Consider the following 21,755-nt stretch of genomic DNA (forward strand, 5'->3'; position numbering starts at 1 on the left):
GCCTGTTCTTTTTAAGCATGATGGAAATGACTGGATATGAGGGCACGCCAAATCCTTGGATACCACTGCCATGTTCTCTACTACAGCCAGTTATGAATAATGTCTTCCACGCATGTGTTTGGTGATTAATTAAAGATAAGGACTCTCAAATTAAAATGGCAGTGGGATTACCTCATTGTGAAATTGCTTGGTGGGGACACAAATCTGGTTTCAATCTGAGGTCCAAGGAAGTCAGCAAGGCATTCCTTTCACACCTCTGCACCAGGGACCTGCTGCTAAACCCTGACATGTTTTATAAAGGCAGCATTATGTCTGTTTTCAGAGCAGGGAGGAAGCATATCATGCCACAACAAATCTGTTACTGCTAACAGAGGAAGTGATTTCACAAGCTCTGGCCCACTCAGTTTTATGGGAAAAATGGTAGCTTTGTCCTGTGGTGACGCACACACACGCACACACATAGAAGACTTATGTGTGTCAACAGCAACTTCAAGTGGATATACTGCAGAAGAAGATCTAAGACAGACTGATGCACAAACACACAAACCTGTCAGTGATTTTCAGCAGCAGCCACAACTTTAGTTGTTCACAAATGAGGACCCAAGGTGCCTTTTTCTGTAGATCCATTGCAGATGTACCTACTGTATGAAGGAATCCAAAAAGTCAGTGCCCTTAAAAAGCTAGTGAATTACTGTCCCTGTTACCCAGGAATGTTCCATGCTTAGAGCTACATGCAAGCAGAAGCAGAAGAAGAGCACATTTAAAGCTAAACAGACCAGGCAAAGTGTGTGTGTGCATGTGTGCGCGTGTGTGGTATTACTCATGTTGCTAGGACCCGGACCTGTTTACGCACTCGCATTGTGGGGTCTTGGCTCTTCTTGGCCTGGTCCCCACCATCTAAATCATTGTATTTTAGAGTGACAGCTTGGTCTAAGGTTAGGTTAAGGATTAGGTTAGGGTTAGGCAATCAGTGGTTATGGTTAGGGTTAGCAAATGAATGTGGATCAATGTAAAACCTCCACAAGAAATGAAAACAAATGTGTGTTTGTGCATGCACATGTAGAGCTAAGCAGAACAGAAGCAGAGAAAGACATCTGTAAGTTTCAATAAATGGCCCTTGTTATTAGTTGAGACGAACTGCAGTGCACTTGAGAACAAAGTATAAGTCTGTAGTTGCATCAACATTCTGAATGAAGCACAGTCCATGATATATGATATTATATGGCTTTAAAAACATATTTTTTTATGTAATGTGTTAATAAATGAGTCAGCATCCCCCATGTGATTGTAGCACACTCTGTTTTTACTGTACAGTGAATCATGGAGTATGATGAAAGATGACCAGTCTAAATTGTATAGTCACAGGAATGTGTGAATTCCATCAAAGCCAAATGAACCATCTATACAGTCTTCACATAGGGCTTACTTGCAACTATGATGCAAGAAGCAGCTTTTGAATTAGTGCCTGATGAGCCTATAAATTACACTGGGCAGTCTGACATTTTTAACAGCCGTTATGGCGCAGCATGTTAGCCAGTGTCTTCACAGAAACATGTCGAACACAGGCCTTGTTTATAACAATATAATGTGTGTGACGTGTCTACTGCATGGGAGATAAATTACTCCTGTAATTAAGATATGTTGAAATCAAAGGCTCAGTATAAACAGAGGGGCGTCTTCACTGTCTCTCTTCCCTCAATCTCTTACTGTCTTACTTACAGTCATCAGGGTGGTATGAGCTTGAGCTAAGCCCTGCTTGTATTGTGTGTAAGTAACTGTTTCCTTCTAAGATCTTGTGTAAATATGATATAATTGGTTGAGTATGAGTGTCTTTAAAGTGCAATCAGCCTAATGAATAACAGGCTTCTGTTGGGCCTAGTAGGGGACATATGATGTTGAGCTAAAAATAGATTTTTTTTTGTCATGGGAACTTGTAAGTACATCAAAGCTAAACACAATGCAGGAAAGCAGCAATTTCTATTTATTGCACACTGTGTCATTGAGGGAAAAAAAACATCTATATGTTGAAATTGTACTTGCCTTAAAACACCCACCTTGTCATTGCCAAGAGTGACAAATTTAGAGCTTTGTAACAGCTTTGCTGTATTGGATGTTCTCTTATTTTATTTACTGTGTTTGACGTCTGTGAAAAAATCTCCTATCATCACAAAATAATTTTAGTCGCAGCACATTAAAAAATCTTTGATTGACTGGGCCTTATTCTGCTGACTTGCCTTATTCCACATCATTTTCCCCTCTCACTGTGAGTGCTACTCAGCAATTTGATTCAGAGCCTTAATTACTATAATTGGTAGATGCAAATTAACAGCAATTGGACTTGACTGGGGTCATAAATCCACATCTCAGAAGTTGCCGAATTTCTGGCAACTCAGAGCGCACCACTGTAGGCTGGGGTGCTTAACTTACTAAGTAATTGCAAGTTTCATGAATCATAATGCTTATGAATTCCCCCTTGGCATACTTACAGACCCAGTGGGATTCTGCTTTAAGCCACTGGGAGTCCGTTGGAAGTCACTGGGAGTCAGTGGATTCTCAAACTGATTGAGAAGTGCAGCTGTGGCCTCCCCACAACAGAAATGCCACAGCAGCATTGCTGGGTACTAATGATGTTTGGCTAATAGCATTTGGAGCCACAGACTACCAAAGAATAAACCTCAGCTGAACACTTTCTTTCTCAGAAGTTATCGATGAGAACAAGTCTTTCGAAAAAACCCCTCCCGCAGATACAAGATATGCATTGTCTCACATGGCAACATAAAAGTCTAGTATTCACGTTCAACCAAAATAGCAGCAGCAGAGGGCCACGTCTCTTACACACACATTAACAAACACCCCTGCATCTGTTGAGTGTGTAAGCAGAGACATGTATTGCATGTGATTGTGGAAATGAAGTGAAAAAAACAGTTGTGGGGTTCCGGGTTCAGGTTGCTGGTTTCAGCGTGACAAGATCCAGAAGCCAGCGGCCGCTGCCCTGCTGGCCTGGGAAGGGGGATGGAGGTTGAAAGAGGAAGGATGGAAGGGCATTGAAAGCCATGTTACAACCTGCCCCACAGGACCCCCCTTGGCAAGAGGCTTTAACACAACCCACTGCTTCTACACTCCTACTGTCAAGCCCTGAGCCTCAACCAGATCCCACTGTGGTTTTTTTTTTTACAACCTTGAACCACTGTTAGCCTTTAAAATCTCAGCACAGTAATTAGGCTGCCAAGATTCCACTTTCACTTTTTTCAAAAAATTTTTTTTTTTTTTTCTTATTTATCTTCTGGTTTTCTTCAATATGATCTGTGTAGCTCCCTTTAAATATATTTACCTTCATCATTAATGTTCATTCGCTCCTGTTGTGCAAACACTATATTCCAAGTGTGGATGTTATTTTAAAGTTGTGTGCAGCAGCAAAGTAAACCGCTCACTGGTTTGCACCAAAATCCACCATGGCATGCAGCAGAAGTACACGCCTGCCTGAGGTTATTTGCTGTTTATCAGTATATACATGCACAATATCTAATGTGAGTGTCAACTGTTGTACTGTGCATGTGCCCAGAAGATTCCTCATTGGATCCTATTCTCACTGCAGCACACAGTCCCAAATTTGTTACACATTAAGCACATGGTCTTCCCACACATCTGCTTAATAACAAAAATCATCAATCATGACTGATGCTGTGTCCAGAATATGCACAGGCCCAAAGAATCCTAAACAGAAGAACAGAACTTAAATGTAATTAATTGCCCATTTTTAAATGTGTCTGCATATCTTCTGTTCAAAGGAATTTGGAACATCATTCTTTTTTTTTTTTTTTCTCAGTGATGAAGTACCAGTGAATTGCCCTTTCCAAGTCTTGCATTCTAGATACATAACACTGTCATGTCTTTGCTATTTTGTCTGCTGTTTCCCACTGGAAGGCTTGAATTGGATAGAAGCTTTGACTTTGAGGCATAGTAAATATTGGATGGGAGCCCTAGTATTTCAGCTCTGATGCAAAATCAGACCAGTGGCTTTTTGGACTTAAATTGGATTTAAATTGTGTCAGAAGAGAGAGAAATGTTTTTTAAAATAATAGCCGTGGATGCCATGAAACAGAGTGTTCTTACTGCAGAGCTTTTGATCCGTTTTTATAAATAGCAGAATTTTGTCATAAAAAATAATGTTTCTGTGGTGTTTTCTTGCAATTAAAATAAGGTTGGCTCATGAACAAGGGCAGAATTAAATGCTTGTGTTTGAGGAAAATTTCTCTCCCTCTCACCCCCAAACCCCCTCCAGCCCCCATCCGTGCCTCCCCCACCTCATCTGTGAAGCATGTCATTTATGACTCGTTATTTTCATTTTCCTCCATATTTTCCACGTTCTCGGCAGGCAGATGTCTGATAATGGCAGAAGACCCACAGACACAGCAGAAGGGTGTGTTCCACCTGTCTCGCTCTGTGTGTTTTTAGTTCGTCCATGTATATGGTGGGCAGAGCGAGTGCCGTACTTTCCCAAGACCTTCTCTGATTTCTCTCGGCCAGGCAGTGTGGTCTTTACATGACCAATCAGATATGTCAAGCCGCCAGTGTTTTCCCCCCAAATGTACAACAAGAAAATCTGGTTTCAATTATTATTGCACCCCAAGGGGAACTTCCAAAATTCCTCCCCTCCTCATTTGTCAGAAATGAAGCTCTCTCGTTTACTGCGATTGGCTGAAATATGTCTTTTGATATTAAATCGCACCGGTTTCTACTGGCTGAATGACCAAGACAAATGCTTATCATATTTATTTATGTCATTGGAGATGACCCTGTAGCTCAGCAATGCAGAGACTTGGCTGGAGACTCCCATGTTATGTTGATTATGAGTGAGAGAGTCCCCTAAATAAGCTGAAGTTAAGAGATAATTTGGAAAGCATATGAGGTAACTGTGGTTTGCTTAATGTGAAAAATGCAGTTTAGGGTTGGGGAGGGTGATGGAGGTACTGTTACAAAAGCCCTAATGAATCTAGACTGACACATCCCACCCAAATCTTACAGGGCTCTTGGTTTGATTTATATTATGCTCTGTTGATAAATGTGGTTCCAAATGTTGATTAAGGATCTGTTTCACTTGTTTGTATGTCAACAAATCCAGCTAAATCCAGTTATACACCTCTGATCTCCCATTGCCATTGTTTTTGTACTTGGTGCTTATTGTCAAAACATCACGCTCTGGTAGATGCCTTTCCAGTGTGGCTAAGTAAGGGAAACGCTATATGAAAATTGCCATTGACGTTACCGAAACAAATAAAACTGCTCATGCTGCCACTACATCTGTAGCCATTTTAAGCCCTTATTTATACCATTTAAGCTCTCATTTGAATTCACCAGCACAAATAAACATATCATAACGAAGCAAAAGCCCTGATGTCATATGCAGATGTTGAATTTTGATTATTCCTTTTGCCTTGTGAATTCGTCAGGATCTTGTCTCTCAAAGGCAAAATAAATGACATCATTTTTTCTTGGCGCTGATGGGACAGCATTTGTTCACTTGACTAACGGTTCAGAGACGGTGCTGCCCACTCCTGAAATATTTCTACATCTCGTCTTCCATACTACAGTTTGTGTATATTAACGACATCCTGTGTTTCCAGGGACTGAAATAGAAAAAAAGAGGCAGTAAGTGGTCTAGTCTCCAGACTACTGTGCCATCCAGTCAGGGATTTAAGTAATGTTAAGCACTAATGACACACTGGCATGACTCAAAACTTTGTAAAAGGCTAATTATTTAAACCTTAGACCTCTGGGTTGATCTTTGTCAAAGATCTAAGCCAGCCTAATGTGGACTATAATTGTAGCAGTGTAATGAAAATGTCCTTATAACTGTCTTTACTCTAGACATGCACTGAACCTTGGCATCATCCGCGACCCGGGTTCAGAGGTGGAAGACCGTCAGTACCAGCTTGACCTCCAGTCCATCACCATCGGAACAGCTCAGTGGGAGCAACTCAAGCCAGAGAAGGAGGGAATCAAAGGAAGTGTGTCTGCGGAGAGTGAGAGAAACTCCCAGAACCCAGCCCTGGAGTGGAACATGGCCAGCAGGTCAGTTTTTGCGTATTAAAACATAGGGTAAGATTCTAGATGCGATATATAGGTACCATTGCCCAGAAATTTTTTTCTAGTTTTCTAGTGGTCCTTTCTTCTGTAATGTCTTAGCAGCCACCTCTTAACTTTTGTAAAGACTTTGTGAGACGTCTTGCAAATTGTGCTGTTTTCTGCAAAGTTTGGTGGAATCATTTGATGAGCGGTCCCATCACAAGTGCCTCCACTACTGCATGTTAACAGACCAGTGCAGAACACCTGTGAGCAAAGGAAATGAGTTACAGGTGAAGTTGAGCATTTAACAAAACATAGCCAAGACTTGGTCTCATGACTTGGTCATATCAAAATATGGCCAAAATTTTATTGACTGTTGCACAAATGTTCATCTGGTAGCCAGAAAGTGAATTCGAGTGGGAAGTTGATTTTGGTCTGGATTTCCCTGATGCTGTAAGCAGACATTTGTCTGAAAACCTGTTATCTATCTGAACTTCATAATCATTGGTTAATTGGTCCACCACTTTGAACCTGACTGAGAAACACACACATACATATTTTCTTATGCACAGACATTTACGGTTTTCAACCAGTGAATCCTATGCAAGTGTGTTAACATAAATGTATAACTCATTTATGATATTTTTGTGTTTATTATGGTTTCGTTACACCCCTAGTCAGGTGCTGTGTGTTAACTTCTGTGCATATCTCATAATCTATTTCATCAGGCTTAATGTGGGAGCAGCATGTAGTTACTGAGTTAGCTCCCTATTATGGAGCCTCTTCATGTATAATTACAAACCCTGTCATTTTTTTTTTTATGGACTCGGGAGCTAAAACAAGCATGAGTGTAACAGCCTGTTTGGCCCCGCATCCCTTTTTTCCACTCATGTTTTGAGAGGGAACAGGCCCAAAACTCACAGAATCACAGGCAATGAGTCCAGATTTGTTCCCTGTCAACTAAAAATAAGCCTTGTGGAAGAATGCAGTACAAAATCAACATGGGCCTGATTGGGACTGAGAACTCTCAGGTCATTAGCAGAGCAAGGCTGGCTGATATACTCACACCTTTCACACACAGGCTCATGCACAGAAACATTTATTCATACTCATTATGATCTTTTGATATGTTCTGTTTGGATAATGTATATTATACAAACACACTGTTATTTTCATTCCTTATTTGACTTCGGTACAGTGGCTCACAATATGGTGCATCATAACATACTCACAAAAAGAAATGATAATAAAAAATAACATATACACACATATACAATATACAGTATGATAATGTTGCTGGGGATATTAATACTGAGCTCGCAGCTCTCAGATCTACAATAAGACCCTTTATTTATTATGGCAACTCAAGATTTATGGATTTTCATTCTTCTTATTGGTGGTCTAGCTACTGTGGGCCTTCTAATACAGGCAAACGATGCCAAAAACACTCAAAAAGTCTGTTTATGTCATCTTGGTCAAGCAAATATGACTTTTTGTTCAAACTGAAAAGAGATTGTCAAGTTACATTTTAGGTGGTGAGTACACTTTTTAAACCAACCTCTTCTAAGGACAAGCCAGAGTATACAGAAGGATGGAAGAAGTGATTTCTTTTTTCTTTTTTTTTCTTTTTTTTTTTAACTTGTTGGTTTATATGTGTTTTTCTTTTTTTTTGTTGCTTTTATATTTCAATAGAAAATAAATAATGCTTACCTACCTCCTAAATTATGAAGATCTGTAAGTCATACTGTTCATATCTCATTTTAGACAACACTCTCAGCTAGAATGACTCAGAATAAGCAAGAAAATGGAGCTTTAGTGTTTGACATTTCAACAAAACAAAGGAGTTCACCTATGGGAATCTCTAACCATTAGACCACCCTGATTTTTTATTTTCCTCCCTTCATCTCTCCATTAGTTTTAACCATCTGTCCCAGAATCCTCACTTGTAATGACCTTGTCCAACCATGGCAGCAAGGGTCTGTTGTAAAACAGCCCTTTTAAGCAGCGGACTTGGACCCGTTTTAGAGTCTTACACTCTTACTACTGAGTCTGACAGGCTCATATGAGCAAGGGTCTACTGAGGCTCAAACCACTTAGATTTCTTTCTTTCTTACTCTCAATATGTCTCTATTGATGAAAACATGGCTGCTTGGGCTGAGTGCCAAGGCCAGACTGTCTGAAATGGCAATGAGGTGAGATTTTGGGCTCACACTTTGGTCTCCAGAAGATGTGAAGTGCCTTTTGAGAAGGCTCAGCTTTCTTTAGACATACTGTAGCTGCAGTCTGCATTTCTATTCAGAACTTCATTGTAGTATGACCTAACATGTAGCTTAACAGTTACTTTTGAACTTAAAGGATTGTACTGCAAAGAATGTCACTTTCACCGTGACTTGTTCTCTTTCCTTTCAGGTCTCTGTTTTGCTGTTTCTATCTCTTTACGCCTCTCCTTATTTTTCTCATCCAAATAACACACACGATTCACACCAGTTAAAAAGCATGCCTCCATGTCGTTACACTGAGAATGTCAAAGCTACTGTTGAAGTTTGTCAATTTCACCCAAGCTCGCAGTTTTAGTTTCCAAACAAATCATTCAAGGTGGCTGCTGTTGCCTCCTCATTCCCCCTCTTTTCTTGCCATGGCAGGACCAGCGCTGCAGACTCTGGAAAATGGGCTTTGCTTTGCACCATGCCGTACACCCCAGCCTCAGCCACCACCTCAACCAGTCGTAACCGAACATGTGATTTAGAATGTTCCAACACACAGTGGAAAGGGCAGTCAAGTTCACAGCTTTACTTGTCTGCTGCAATCACCCGCAGAAATACACTACCTCAGTTGTAACAAGTTTTGACACACACCACTTCCAAAGTTCACACCTTTTCCTCATTCCCTACATCAATACTACCCCCCCACCCCCCAAACACACAGCCCCTCTCCAAATTTGAAATCATGGCATGTTCACTCTTTAGAGTTTTGGATTTAGTTCCAGTAGTTGCGGATCTGCAGTGGCCTCAATTGGCTTCCTGAGGTTTTGCAAGGAAATTCCAGTACCATGGATCCGCTGACAGGATCTGTCCTCGTCACAGTGTGTAGTTGCCAGTTAGGAAAGACCCTGTGTCAGGGAGCTGTGAACTCTCCTCAACTCCCCCTCCTGTCACCCATACTGCGCAAGCCTCTCTCTTCTTGTGCTGCTATCTCCGCTCACTGTCCACACTGGGGTAGCTTTGTATGAAAGAAAAGTCATTCTTTCCATCTTAAGTTGTTTGCACCACACCCACTCAAAGGTACATGCACACACAGACACACAGAGTTCTGCAGCCCAGTCAGAGGCCCCCATATCACTGGTAAACTGAGACTCATGCCTTCTAGTCTTGCTGGTGAATGATAGCACCTGTCCCCTGCAACTAGACACTTGTTGTTTCAATCCCTGTCTGAGGGGAGATTAGCCAACGCCAATTGGCCTCACAGAACATTTGACCTCTGAATTAGGCCTCTCTCAACCTCTCAATGCAAAGAAAAGTGTCAGAAAATAATCCCTTAAGGGCACTGGTAATGCACAGTTGTGTAGCAGAAGTGAATATGATATTGGTTCTGGTTAAGTACTGTACTCGAGGCCACCTAGGAACAGGCCTTTTATAATCCTAGCCAACTATAAATATTGGAAGTTGTAACGCTTGATTGTTTTAATAGCAGCAGATGTGGCAATTAACACCACCTTATAAAACCCACTTGTGTATTTGTTTTACAGTAACAAATGTTCCCACAAATATGACTTGATTGTGGGAATGAACATTAGTGAAATGGAGAGAGTTGATGTGAGAAGGTCTCAGTTTGATCCTGTGTATACAATTAAGGGGTGTTTCCAATTGAAACTTGTCAAATAACGTCTCAGTCTGCCTCTAAACCCACAGTCAGGGTCTCAACTAAAGTACGTCAGGTCAGAAATTTAAAAAAGACTAGAAATATATCACAGGTCAGGCCTGTAACAAAAAAGCAATTTTGGAGTCTCTTATTTTGAATTCAGATTTTCAACCTGCTGGTTTGAATTTGAAAAGCCAGAGCAAGTTTTAAAATGTGTGTCAGCCTGTGAGCTAAGGGCATAACAATAGCCCAGTTGTAAACATTTTGTGGTTTTGACTGTGTTGTGTTGACTTGTCATTGTTAGGCAGATGGGACACTCTTACAAAGATTCTACAACTGGTAACCATAGCAAGTCATTTATAAATAAAAGAGTGGGGGATTTTATATAAAGGATCTGTTATGGTTGCTTTTTCTGTTGTAATGTGATGCTAGAATCTCTTCAGCATAAAAACAAAACTGTTCACATATAACTAAAGGATCATTTTAGCATTTCATAATGAATACTACAAATTAAATTATATATATATATATATATATATACATATATATGTCTGTTCCAATTATCTTTTCCAGATGTTTCTGCAACAAATGAAATTCAACCCAGGTGTTTAGAGACAATTAACAGCAATAGATGTCGGTACCTGCCTGCAGTAGTATCACTTAATAATATGATACTCTGGGTATCTCTGTACAGTATCAGGAGGCACCAGGAGCGCCGGGCCATGCTGACACCAATCCTGACTGACTTCTCTGTTCGGGTGACCGCTGCCCCAGCCATCATCTTCAGCAAGAATCTCTCCCCCGACAGCGGACAGGCAGAGGTCAGTACGTGACTAAGTTCCTGCATTACATCTTTCTCTTAAAAGTCTTCGCTTTTTCTACAAACACAACTTTCTGTTGTGTGGCAAAAGAAATGTAACTAAAAAGTCAATAAAAATGTGGCAGTATCTATATTTTGAACTTTAAATTTTGAAAGTCTGACAGTCATTGAGAACATCTTAAGATTTATGTCACCTTCCTGAGTGTTTTTTAAGTATATAGTCTGAGGTTGCATATTTTCCCTCATCTGCTTTATAAATGTTGGTTCACTACTTACACTGACATCTGCCCTTTGACCACGACCTGTTACAGTCGTGATTGCAGCCATTGCTCTCACAATCCGTTGTTCATATGAAAATAGACACTGATTATGTGAGATGTCAGAAGTATTTACGCTTTGCCTCTTAACATACAGTAACTTACTCATTAGGAATCCCTCGGTCAGCTTGTCATGTAATGGAGGCTTTTGACCCAGAGTTCAAACCTTTCTGCTTATACAGCTGATGTTTTCTGGCACAGCTCACTCAGACTTCCTGCCTCTTTGATGCCTCGTCTGTCCACACTAACATGCCCCTTGACAATGCATAACAGCTAATCCATAGTTTTCACTGTCTCTCACACACACACACACACACACACACACACACACACACACACACACACACACACACACACACACACACACACACACACACACACACACACACACACACACACACACACACAGCCATGTTTCCATCACTTCAGGGGACATTGCATCAACTTAGATTTATTTCCTAGAGACTAAACCCAACCTTAACTGTAACCACTACTTACCTAACCCTAAACCTACCCTAACATTAGACCAAGTTATAATGAGTTTCATTTTAACAACGTACATTTTATCCCCACAAGGGTAGTCTTGGCCAGACTATGTAGACAGATTTATGTCCCTACAACATTAGTAATTCCAGCTACACACACACACACACACACACACACACACACACACACACACACACACACACACATTTATTTAACTCCCAGAGATATTGCTACTCAGAGCCAGTAACAACACAAGCAGAACAGGGCTTTGAACTATGTAGTGCAGATAAATTACTACAATTTCTATAATAATATTCATAATCATTTTCAGCTAACCTCTAACTGCTTTTAAAATTTATGCATTCTTACCATGCATTTGTGACAGCTATCTTTATTAAGTTATTAATGTATGCACTATACTTCTCAGCTTAAATTTTCATTCACCCTGCAACATAATCTGTTACTGTTATTGTAACCTCATGATGTTATGACTTATGTGGTAAAATTACTGCCGGTGCTGCTGCTACTACTATCAATAATCCAAATGAATCTGAATGAGAAAAAAAAAATTAGAAAAACAAATTGTGATAGTAATAGTCCGTCTGTGGATCTCGATTCATGATGTTCGCCACTGTGTAAAATTGTGTGTGTGTCTGTACCCAGAGCGTTAGTGAGTGATATCCTGTTAGATGTAGCCTCTAGGCTGAGGCTTGCACTGCTGGATGTGGGTGGGACACTGGAGAGGAGAGAGGAAAGAGGGGAACGAGGGAATAACTGAACAAGATAGTGGCGATATCGAAAGTAAAAAGAATAAAAATATTAAAGTTAAGAAACATGCAAGCAGCGCAGAAGGTCACAAACTATTCTTCTGCTGTTGTATAGTTTTCTTACTTCGTGCACCCACCCACCTCCCTCCCTCTGTGATGTCACCGTCATATCTCTAGGAGGTGGTGGTGTGTGGCCACTCTCTGGAGGTGAATGTGACCAGCAGTCTGGATTTCTACCTCAGCGTTGCCCAGCTGCAGCTCCTACAGCAGCTCCTGAGAGACAACATGGTCGAGACAGACGCTCCTGTGAAAAATGCTGAGGTAGATCAACAAAGAGTACAAACACACACGTGCATGCTGACATTCATTCACATATCACGATGTACTTTAACTGGACATAGAAACTATGCTTTCCTTTGTATTGAAGTATTAACACATAAACTCCAAAAAATCCATGTGACAAAATGCACTACTTTTTAATCTTTTTTTTTGTTCTTCCTATCCTAAATTGTGCTGTACTTCAAAGTTAGCTATTTAGAGTATATTTAAATGCTCAAGCATCACACCTTTGATTTAAGATCCCCTCTCTCTTGCTGGTTTCATTAATGGCCTCTTCATTTTCGTTCAGTACCACAACTTACGTCTATTTACTAATCACTCAACAGAAACTATGCCAGCTCTGTTCAAATTTGTCTTCCTTATACAGTACCCCTAACTATCGCCCCTGAGTCTTTTGGGTGAATCCAACACATTTAAATATTTACGTGCTTAGTGCGCTGTGCTCAGCTGCAGCTTTCAGGGCCCTTCCTATTGTTTACAGGACAGGGAGCTCCCAGGCGCCATTTGCCCTGTCTGACCGCTTAATAAGGCTTTCTAATGGAACACAATATAAAAATATTTACCAGCTGTGGTGAGGATGGGAGTCACAGAGGAGGAACAGGGACACTGGAGAGGAGGGGGAACGGGATGAAATTAAGTGAGTTGACAGAGTGATTTTACTGTTATCTCCTCTTGGTATTCTTTACAGGAGGATGTGTGTATTGGTGTGCAGTGACTATGTTAGATGACTCAGATCCTCTAAAGGCTTCTGGAAAGTGGGGTGGATAGATTCTCAGGAAAAACAAAACAAAACAAAAAAAAAACCCATATTAAAGGGATTTAGGTACAATAATCACACTTACTGTTACCACTGCAGATATGCTCGACAGTGCTGTAGTAACTAATGCAGACAACACAAGCAGTTCTATCTATTTTATACACAGTACACAAACAGAACAGGTTTTATCCTGAAAGCTCAGATCAACAGTCTAATGGTAAAGTAGACATTTTACAGTCAGTCTGTCAGATTTATCAATGCAACACCATAGTGACAGATAGGAGAAAGACTTTTGTTGATTTCTTTATTAATTTGTGTAGCATTTGTTACCGTCTTGAGCATGTGCGTGTTGTGAATGTGGACTTGATTTGTGGGATCTGTGAGCCCTCCGTCATTACTGGAGTGATTCTGTTCAGGGGCAGCAAAAGGCTGCCGAGGGTTCATCCAGGTTTAAAGCAGGAAGTTCAGCAGCTACTCTGGGAGGTCCACTGGCAACAGTTTGAAAATTATAAAACATGGTAGCTGCGTTTCAATGGCACATTTTGAGTTTGATGTACATTTATACTGAGCTGGGAAATAAGGTTATAGCTCCCCAGCTACATTTGCCAATTTATACAGGAATTGAAAAGGTTAACTTTTTGTAAAGAAATGTGCAGTGAACCATTCTTACTGCTTCCTTTAAGTGCATAAACTGAAATGGCCCACAGGTTCAGAATAAAGTCATATAATGATACATCCATCCACTTTGAAAATGAAGAATATATGCATGGGAAAATACCTCTGCTCTCATTTAGCATTAGCATTTTGGTCACAGTTATTGAGTGCTCTCAGCGTTTCACTTTTGTCTTTTATGAAACCATATTAATTTCAGGTGCACCATGTTCTTTACTCATTTGGTTTTATAGTAGAGCCATTACAGAGCGTAACAGTACCATTAACACTGAGGTCAGTCAGTGTGCGTCTTCACCCCTATGCAGCTGCACAGTACAGAGGTTACTCAGAAAAAATGTGGTTTGGCTTTGGATTTTTGGAGACTGTCTGTAAAAGTATTTCTACCTCCATCTATCTCAATGTCGTAAGTCTTTTGGCGACTGCGTTTGTCCGGCTGCTTGGCCTCGCAGCACAAGGTCATTATGAGTAAGACATGGTTGTTCTGGTGGGTTCTGGTCTGCAGAAGCTGATTCGACAAGCTGCAGAGCCCTCTAGTGGTGCATTTTACTACAGCATCGTGCCGTGTCATTCTCAGACCCCATCTACGGAGCTCAGCTGCAGTCAGCTCTGCCAGCAGCATTTCTACCCCCTCAAGACACCTTAGACACACCACCATCAAATAATATCAGCTGTATGTGCACTAACATTGTTTGGGATATGAGTTTGAAAAAGGTAAACACTTTTGATGTTGTTAAAAAAGACCAGCTAAATATGATGAAACAGATGCCTGTCCACCCCCTGCTAACAGGTTTCAAATAATAATCATGAGCTTCAGATGTATTTCCAGAGCCAATGGATTCCACAATATCACAATCTGGATTTGGAATGTGTGTGTGTGTGTGTGTGTGTTTTTTATTCAAGCCCAACTTCAGTAATGATATTTATAGTATTTGGCAGTTTTGTTTGTACTTCCTGTATACAACCTGTTCAAAGGAGTCAATTAAAAACATGTCATGGATTTCAGGCATCTGGTGCAGAGGAATTGTTTCTGTTGTTGTTCCTCAGTAAAGTGTTACTGCTCTCATAGTCAGCATTGTCCCCAACTAGAGTTTAAATTAAAACCTGCTCATTGCTCACTCTCTCTTGTTTCCAAACCTTTCCTGTCTTTTAAGTTTTTTTTTTTTTTTCCTCTGGCATTTTGAGAACTTGTTTGCCTTGAACAGATTCTGCACAGTTCTGGGCGCTGATCTCAAACAGTTCCTATCGCCCCTCACAGCTGTGTTTTATTGTCTGGGTTAATGAATTTGTTTTGTAGGGGCTTTTGGGTTCCCTGGCAGTGGTGAGGCGAGACAGTCGCGTGGGCAATGTGTGCAAGCCTTATGTGTGTGTGTGATTTCACTCATTTCTAGTTGCTGAGCTTTCAGAGAATCTGCCGGCACACACACACACACGCACATATATATTACCACAGATGCTAGATTGTTTTCTCAAAATCAATCACATACTGTCATTGTGCATTGCAGCCAGTTGTCCACAGTTTCCATACACTATCCACTTCATGACTGAGATGCAAAGTGAATGCAGCATGATCTCTAAGCAGTTCATAAGCAGATTTATTGCTCTTTAAATCCTTGCTTTATTAACATGTTTATCACAGCATTAGCTACAATTTGACTTCCTGTCCGTATTTTTTTTTTTTTTTTTTTGTTTGATGTTGGTAATGACAAAGTGAGGATGGGTCGAGATCAGGCAGCTTTCAGCAGCAGGAGGTCCCACGGTCAGAGAGCTACGAATAGACGATAGAGCAGCTTCTGGGACTTACTGCTCGGTCATCAGCAGTCACCTGGCAAGACAAAAGTGTATACCTCAAACCCACACATGGTCTCCACATTCCCTGCATGTTATCTGGCTGCAGCCTTTAATGACAGAACAACTGACCTGTGTGTGTGTGTGTGTGTGTGTGTGTGTGTGTGTGTGTGTGTGTGTGAGGGTGTGTGCGCGTGTGTGTTTTTGCAATGTATGTCCGCACTGTGATGACATCTTTTTTTTCTTAAGAAAGCGCGACAGAGAAACTAATGACTTTTTGTTTTCCCAGCAACTTGTCATTGTCTGTCTTTTTTCTCTCCAAACCACCATTCCTCTCTTTACGCAAATCATATCATTCCTTTACTGCATGCAGCCCTCAGTGCCATCCGTTCCTCTATGTAGATTCATAGCATTGGTTCTCATTGTTGGCATCGCTGTCTGGTTGTCAGTTGCCACAATGACTGGCTCTCAAAATATTTTAATCTCAACAAACTGGTAAAGGGCAAAAAAATACAGATTTTTTTTTTTTTTAAATTGCTTCCCTCATCCCAAAGTAGATATGTCTGTCACAGTGTCTGCCATCTTTACTGTCACACGCACACACACACATACAGAGGCAGCCCGGGTCAGCCATGTGCTTGTACCACAGTGTGAGAGGAAAATACCCTCTGGTGCAGGGGAAGTCCCGCTCAGCTTTATCCTCCACCTCATCCTGGGATGATTACACGCATGGGAAACTGGGCTTTAGACTTCCTCCAACACTCGTACACACACTAGCGTCAATGCACACACAAATACGTGCCAAGGCCATTACCAGGTTTAGGACAAAGTATCCTGTATCACACAGACCTCTGAATTACTGTTGTTAAAAAAATACAAAGTGGGAAAACCTCTCTCTCAATCACCCATTACCTGACTTATCTTTATACTTTCTCTCTCCCTCTTTTTGTTTTTTTTTTTATCATCCTGCTTATATCACCTACCACATTAGCTGTCATTGTAAGACAATATGCTGCTCTATCTTTCCGTTGTCTTTCCTTCTCCATGTCCTACTGCTTTTTGCCTCCGTCCAACCTCTTATTTATTCCCCTTTTTATCACTTTCCACTTTTTTCCATGCACTGTCTGCTCTCATTCATCTCTTTTTCCCTTGTGGGACTGGCACAGCTTCTGGTTGGAAAAGTGTTGGTTCATCCAGAGCTGGCTGAAGGTGGAGTGGGTTTCTACTCAAAGAACAGATAGAATTTGACAGTCTGTAGATTATGATATTACCATACTATTACATCTTTGTAGTCTTGAACGCCTGCACTAAGGACACACTCCCTTACAAAGCTGGACTAATGCGCCACTAAGACAGCAGCATATATCGCCAGCCAAGTTGAACCACTATGAGACGTCAATTTACAGTAGGCACGAACACGCTGGTCGGTAGCTGGTTTGGTTTTTCAGTGGGTTTGGACAGCAGTTTAAAGTTATTAGTGGGGAGGAGGCAGTGTTTTACTGATGCATGTGTTTTTTTGTGCACATCATCCACACAGGCACACTCAACTACAGTTAAACATATTTGGACTGGACTTTCTAATGGATTTAAATGTCCATTGTAGAAGATCAGGAATCAGAGGTTTTCAAGGTTTATTATCTTCAGACAAAACCAAACTTTGAGCAACAAATACCTCAGAACTCTGAATGCATATAAATCCAGCCTGTGGTGGTGTTGTGTTGGGCTGGAGTCAATCCCAGCTGACTTTAGGTGAGAGGCGGGATAGATCATCAGCCTATCACAGGGCTGACAATAGAGACAACCAACCAGTGTCATTCACTCCTACAGAGTATTTAGAGTCACCAGTTGAGCTAAACTACAGGTCTTTGGACTGTGGCAGGAAGCCCAAGTACCTAGTGAAAACCCAGAACCTTCTTTTTGTGAGGCAACAGTGCTAACCACTGCCCAACCTCACTGCCCCATGAATGCATGTAAATAAAATAATAAAACCTATGAATCAATTAAAGACCTTCCTGCACCTCAGTCTTCTTTCCAAATGCTACTAGGTCTTACACTGTGGGAGAATGGAAGCTCTGTGACCTTTTTCGCTCTCTTGTATAACAATTTTGCTCTCATTGATGTAGGAGTATTAGATAAATGCCAAAAGCACATAAGATGGCTTATCTAAGCCACAGTGTTGTTGACAAGTTTGGCTCTGTGAGCGACCTGTGTATGTTTAAAGTAAACCCTTTCCAAGACCACTCCTGTCTGTGATGAGTGTTTCATATTGTCTCGTAGCTGTTGAGATTTGAGAACTGAAGTTTCCCTCTCGACCTTCGATCTTTCCAGGACAGTGAGGTGTCAGAGGAGCTTTTATTTGCTCTGCTGGCCAATACAAACAGGGAGACATAAGATGAGAGTGAAAATCTGCAGCATTAAAATGGAGCAGAACTGACAATGAGAGAGTGGAGACAGCTTGAGAGAGGATGGCCAAATGACAGAGGATGTAAGGGAGAAATTTGAGAAGATGAGACTTGACACAGTGAGAAAAGAGACAAAATGTGGTGTTTGCTTTGATTTCAGGTTCTGTGTAAAGTATTTGTCTGCAAATGTGGGAGCTGATGTTCCTGAAAGGTCAGCTGTTAACCACTCAGCCTCGCTATTACCCTTCTGTCAGGGCCAGATCCCTTTCACCTTGACCTCTTACCATCCTATGTAGCACTATTTTCATTTGCCCTGTTGCTGCTGAGAATAATAACAAATAAAGCTTCTAGCACAGTCATCTTAATTTCCATTCTGGCTGTCTTACCTCTGTTAAGTGCACCTCATTGCCTCAGCTTATCTTAAACATACATATTTTTATAGCCAGTAATCATCTCACTGCTCTTCTTTTGTTATGAAACCATATCCCCACCACCCCTTTCTTGTTCATGTCTCACTGACCCTCCTGTGTGAATCAACTGCTAATTGACAGGCAGTCATAACAACTCACCTTCCCTGTTCAGCCCCCACACCCCAGCCAGCTTTCTTCTCAAAGCAAAGCCATGGCACATTCTTAAATTGGCCCCTTGGAAACTCAATCTATTTGAGATCAGTAGCAGCTGAATTTGCTCTCTCCTCAATCGGTTTTGGCAAAATTGGCGTGAAACTCCAGATAAAATCACAAAGGTTGGAATTCTATTTGAGCGGAGAAATAAACAGTGCCTTTGAGGAGAGGGAGCGGACCCCACCGTGAACCCTGAGATCGGGTGTCGACACAGGTGAGGAGGAGTGCCCTCTCTCCCTGCCTGCAAAGGAAACAGGGTCATAGACTCGGGGGACTAGTAAAAACAGGGCACACCAGGCCAATGAGTGCAAACAGATATGGATACATATTGTAGTAGTCTATATTCAGTGAAAAAGCCCAGAATTTTTCTCTGAAGAGGTGAAAAGACAAAACAGATATTTTTTTTTTTTTTTTTCCTGTCCACCTGTAAAAGCAAGATTCCACCTAGAATAACAGGTGATCGAGAGTTTTGGGTTCTCTCTGTAACTTGGGTAGTGTATTAAAACTGTGTGTGGGTTTGCACGTGTCCATCCATGCCTGTGGATGTAAATGTTTGCATTTGACTGTACCAATGTACGGTATCTGCTTCTTCCTCGCTATGGTTGACTGGAGTACTACTGAGTTCCTCTTGGACTGCTCCCTTTAAACTAAATATTTACTCTAAAACAAAATTCTCTCATCATTCCAGGCCTTTTGGAAGATTTTTCCATGGGTGTAGGCACATTTTCTCTTTTATGCATCTCTCTTCTACCATGTTATCCACATCACATAGGGATAAAATATTGAATATTGTAAGTCTCCAAATGTAGCTTCTGTCAAAACCACCCAGGGTTTTACGAAGTGCTAAAATGAACAGTTGTTTAATCAGATCAACAGAAAAATAACAGTTTTTGACTTTTTCACTGATTTATTGTTAAGTCATTTATCAAGCCTGGCTGAAGTGCCTGCTTTATCATTGTAAACTCAACATTTTATATGTTGGTTGAACCAAACATTATAGAATCTGACCTAAAGAAGAATCAGTTTTGTTAAGGAAAATCAAGATTAATCTGCAGAGAGAATAGAATATGAATTGCAACTCTTATTGTTTGGTAGTCCATGTTGTTGTCTGTTCTCTGTGTGGCAGTTTACCTTAATGGCTTACTGTGTCACATTTTGTTTCTTTAAGTAATGTATGTGGCATGAATAATATCCTGGTATTTAAGACTTATGATTGAACCTAAAACTACAGAGTGGCAAAGTCAGGGCTATAATAGATATATACGGTTAGGTGCCATGCAGCCTCCCAGAAAAAAATAAGCTCAGATATTTTGGGTAATCAAGAGGTAGGCTTGGTTTCATACCTCACCTGTTTCAGTTTGTCTGTTTGGAGCTGCTCCAGTGGTTTAGTGCACGTCAAAGATGAATTTTCAAGTGCATGACGTGTATTTTAACACTTGGAAAAGTCCCGTAGGTAAAGTCAAGTTTTGATAAAGTGCTTCAGTATTTTGATATCCCAGTACTCCAGTCCGAACATTAAATCATCATGTGTCTTTATGTTAAGCTAGTTTGGCAGTTTAACGTTTTATAGGCATTAACTCCATGTTGAACTCTGCTTCTGAAACTGACCATTGCAGCCAAGTGATGGGCCTCTCCCGCAGTGTTGAAGGTCATTTTTGTAGTCATTTGAACCTGTTGTTACAGAGTTTAATGTTGGTGTTTTTTGGCATCATGTGTCCCCTAGCCTATGTCCCTCTAATTGAGGCCTTTCCTGCTAACCCAGATGAGGGGACAGGGGGTCTTGCATCATTCTCCTTTGAGAACCTAACATACAGCACATCAGAGCCTTTGTCTCACTCAGTGCTGGGATCACGTCCAGGGAGAAATTAAAGGAAGATTACTTCAGTCCTCCTCTTCTAATTTCAGCTCTGTAAATAGAAACTGTGCCAGAATTGTGCTTGTCTTTGTGCCATTCTTTGAATTTGTATGCTGTGTGTGTGTGTGTACTTGTGTCCCTTTCAGTGCAGATGCACACAGTAGTTTGTGTTTGTGTGTGTTTGCGTGTGCGAATGTGCGTGCATTGGCTCCCCAGGGCGTGTGGTGATCACAGCAGCATCATTCACAGTCCTTGGCAAACCACCTGGGGATCATCTGCCCTCTTCACCCGTGCAGCTCCTACCCCATCCTGCTCCAAACAGCCTCATCTCACCTCGAGTCACAGTTGTTTTCGCTGCTGTTACTATTTCCCCATGACCTTGTTACTAAAGCAGAGGATACAGACATGGCCGCCAGGCAGCGTAGCCAGGCGCTTCAGAAGAACACACCATGACCTAATGAAATGCATCTTTGCTGCTTTCTGAAGTCTCTCAGATGTCTCCCTTTGTGAACAGCTGAGTCCATGCTGAAGACAATGCAGTTTGAAGTCGCTTTTGTTGTTTGTTTGTTGAAAACCTAATGCCAAAGCTAATGCTGTTAAGTTGAAAGCTTGGATGAGCGATCTTGAGGGCCAAGCTGAAACCTGATGATTACTCTGCTGCACTGATGATGTGTTTTCACTGTGTGCATGTCTGTGAATTGCAGTGCAGTACATGCTTTACCCACAAAATATAACACTGATTAAAAACAAAGAATTACATTTGAAGTCAAGTTGCAAATAGAAATGGCTCTGTGAAGCGTACACATTAACAGACACAGAGATGTCACATTATAGGATTTCTCCCAGTAGCTCTCCCACTGACATTTTCACACCCAGAATTTTAAGATGCCACCGTCACCATCTAGTCCACCTCACTCAGACTTTTGCTACGTGTAAACACTGGAGCCTGAATATGAGATTAGAAAATTACCCCCACACAAATCTCAGCACTAAATAGAAATGGTGACA

The 21,755-nt window shown here is 41.1% G+C and overlaps 1 protein-coding gene across 4 annotated transcripts in view; it reads left to right on the forward strand.

Annotated features, from left to right (window-relative positions):
• vps13b (vacuolar protein sorting 13 homolog B) overlaps nt 1-21,755 on the forward strand; it is a 293,943-nt gene that overhangs the window by 184,688 nt on the left and 87,500 nt on the right. For all 4 annotated transcript variants that reach the window (XM_026293824.1, XM_026293825.1, XM_026293822.1 and 1 more), the window contains exons 32-34: nt 5,869-6,072; nt 10,619-10,745; nt 12,492-12,635. In XM_026293824.1, the coding sequence (XP_026149609.1) occupies nt 5,869-6,072; nt 10,619-10,745; nt 12,492-12,635 (475 nt within the window). The remainder of the gene's footprint in view (nt 1-5,868; nt 6,073-10,618; nt 10,746-12,491; nt 12,636-21,755) is intronic.

The sequence above is a fragment of the Mastacembelus armatus genome, chromosome 16, assembly GCF_900324485.2.
Source record: "Mastacembelus armatus chromosome 16, fMasArm1.2, whole genome shotgun sequence".
Taxonomy (NCBI): domain Eukaryota; kingdom Metazoa; phylum Chordata; class Actinopteri; order Synbranchiformes; family Mastacembelidae; genus Mastacembelus; species Mastacembelus armatus.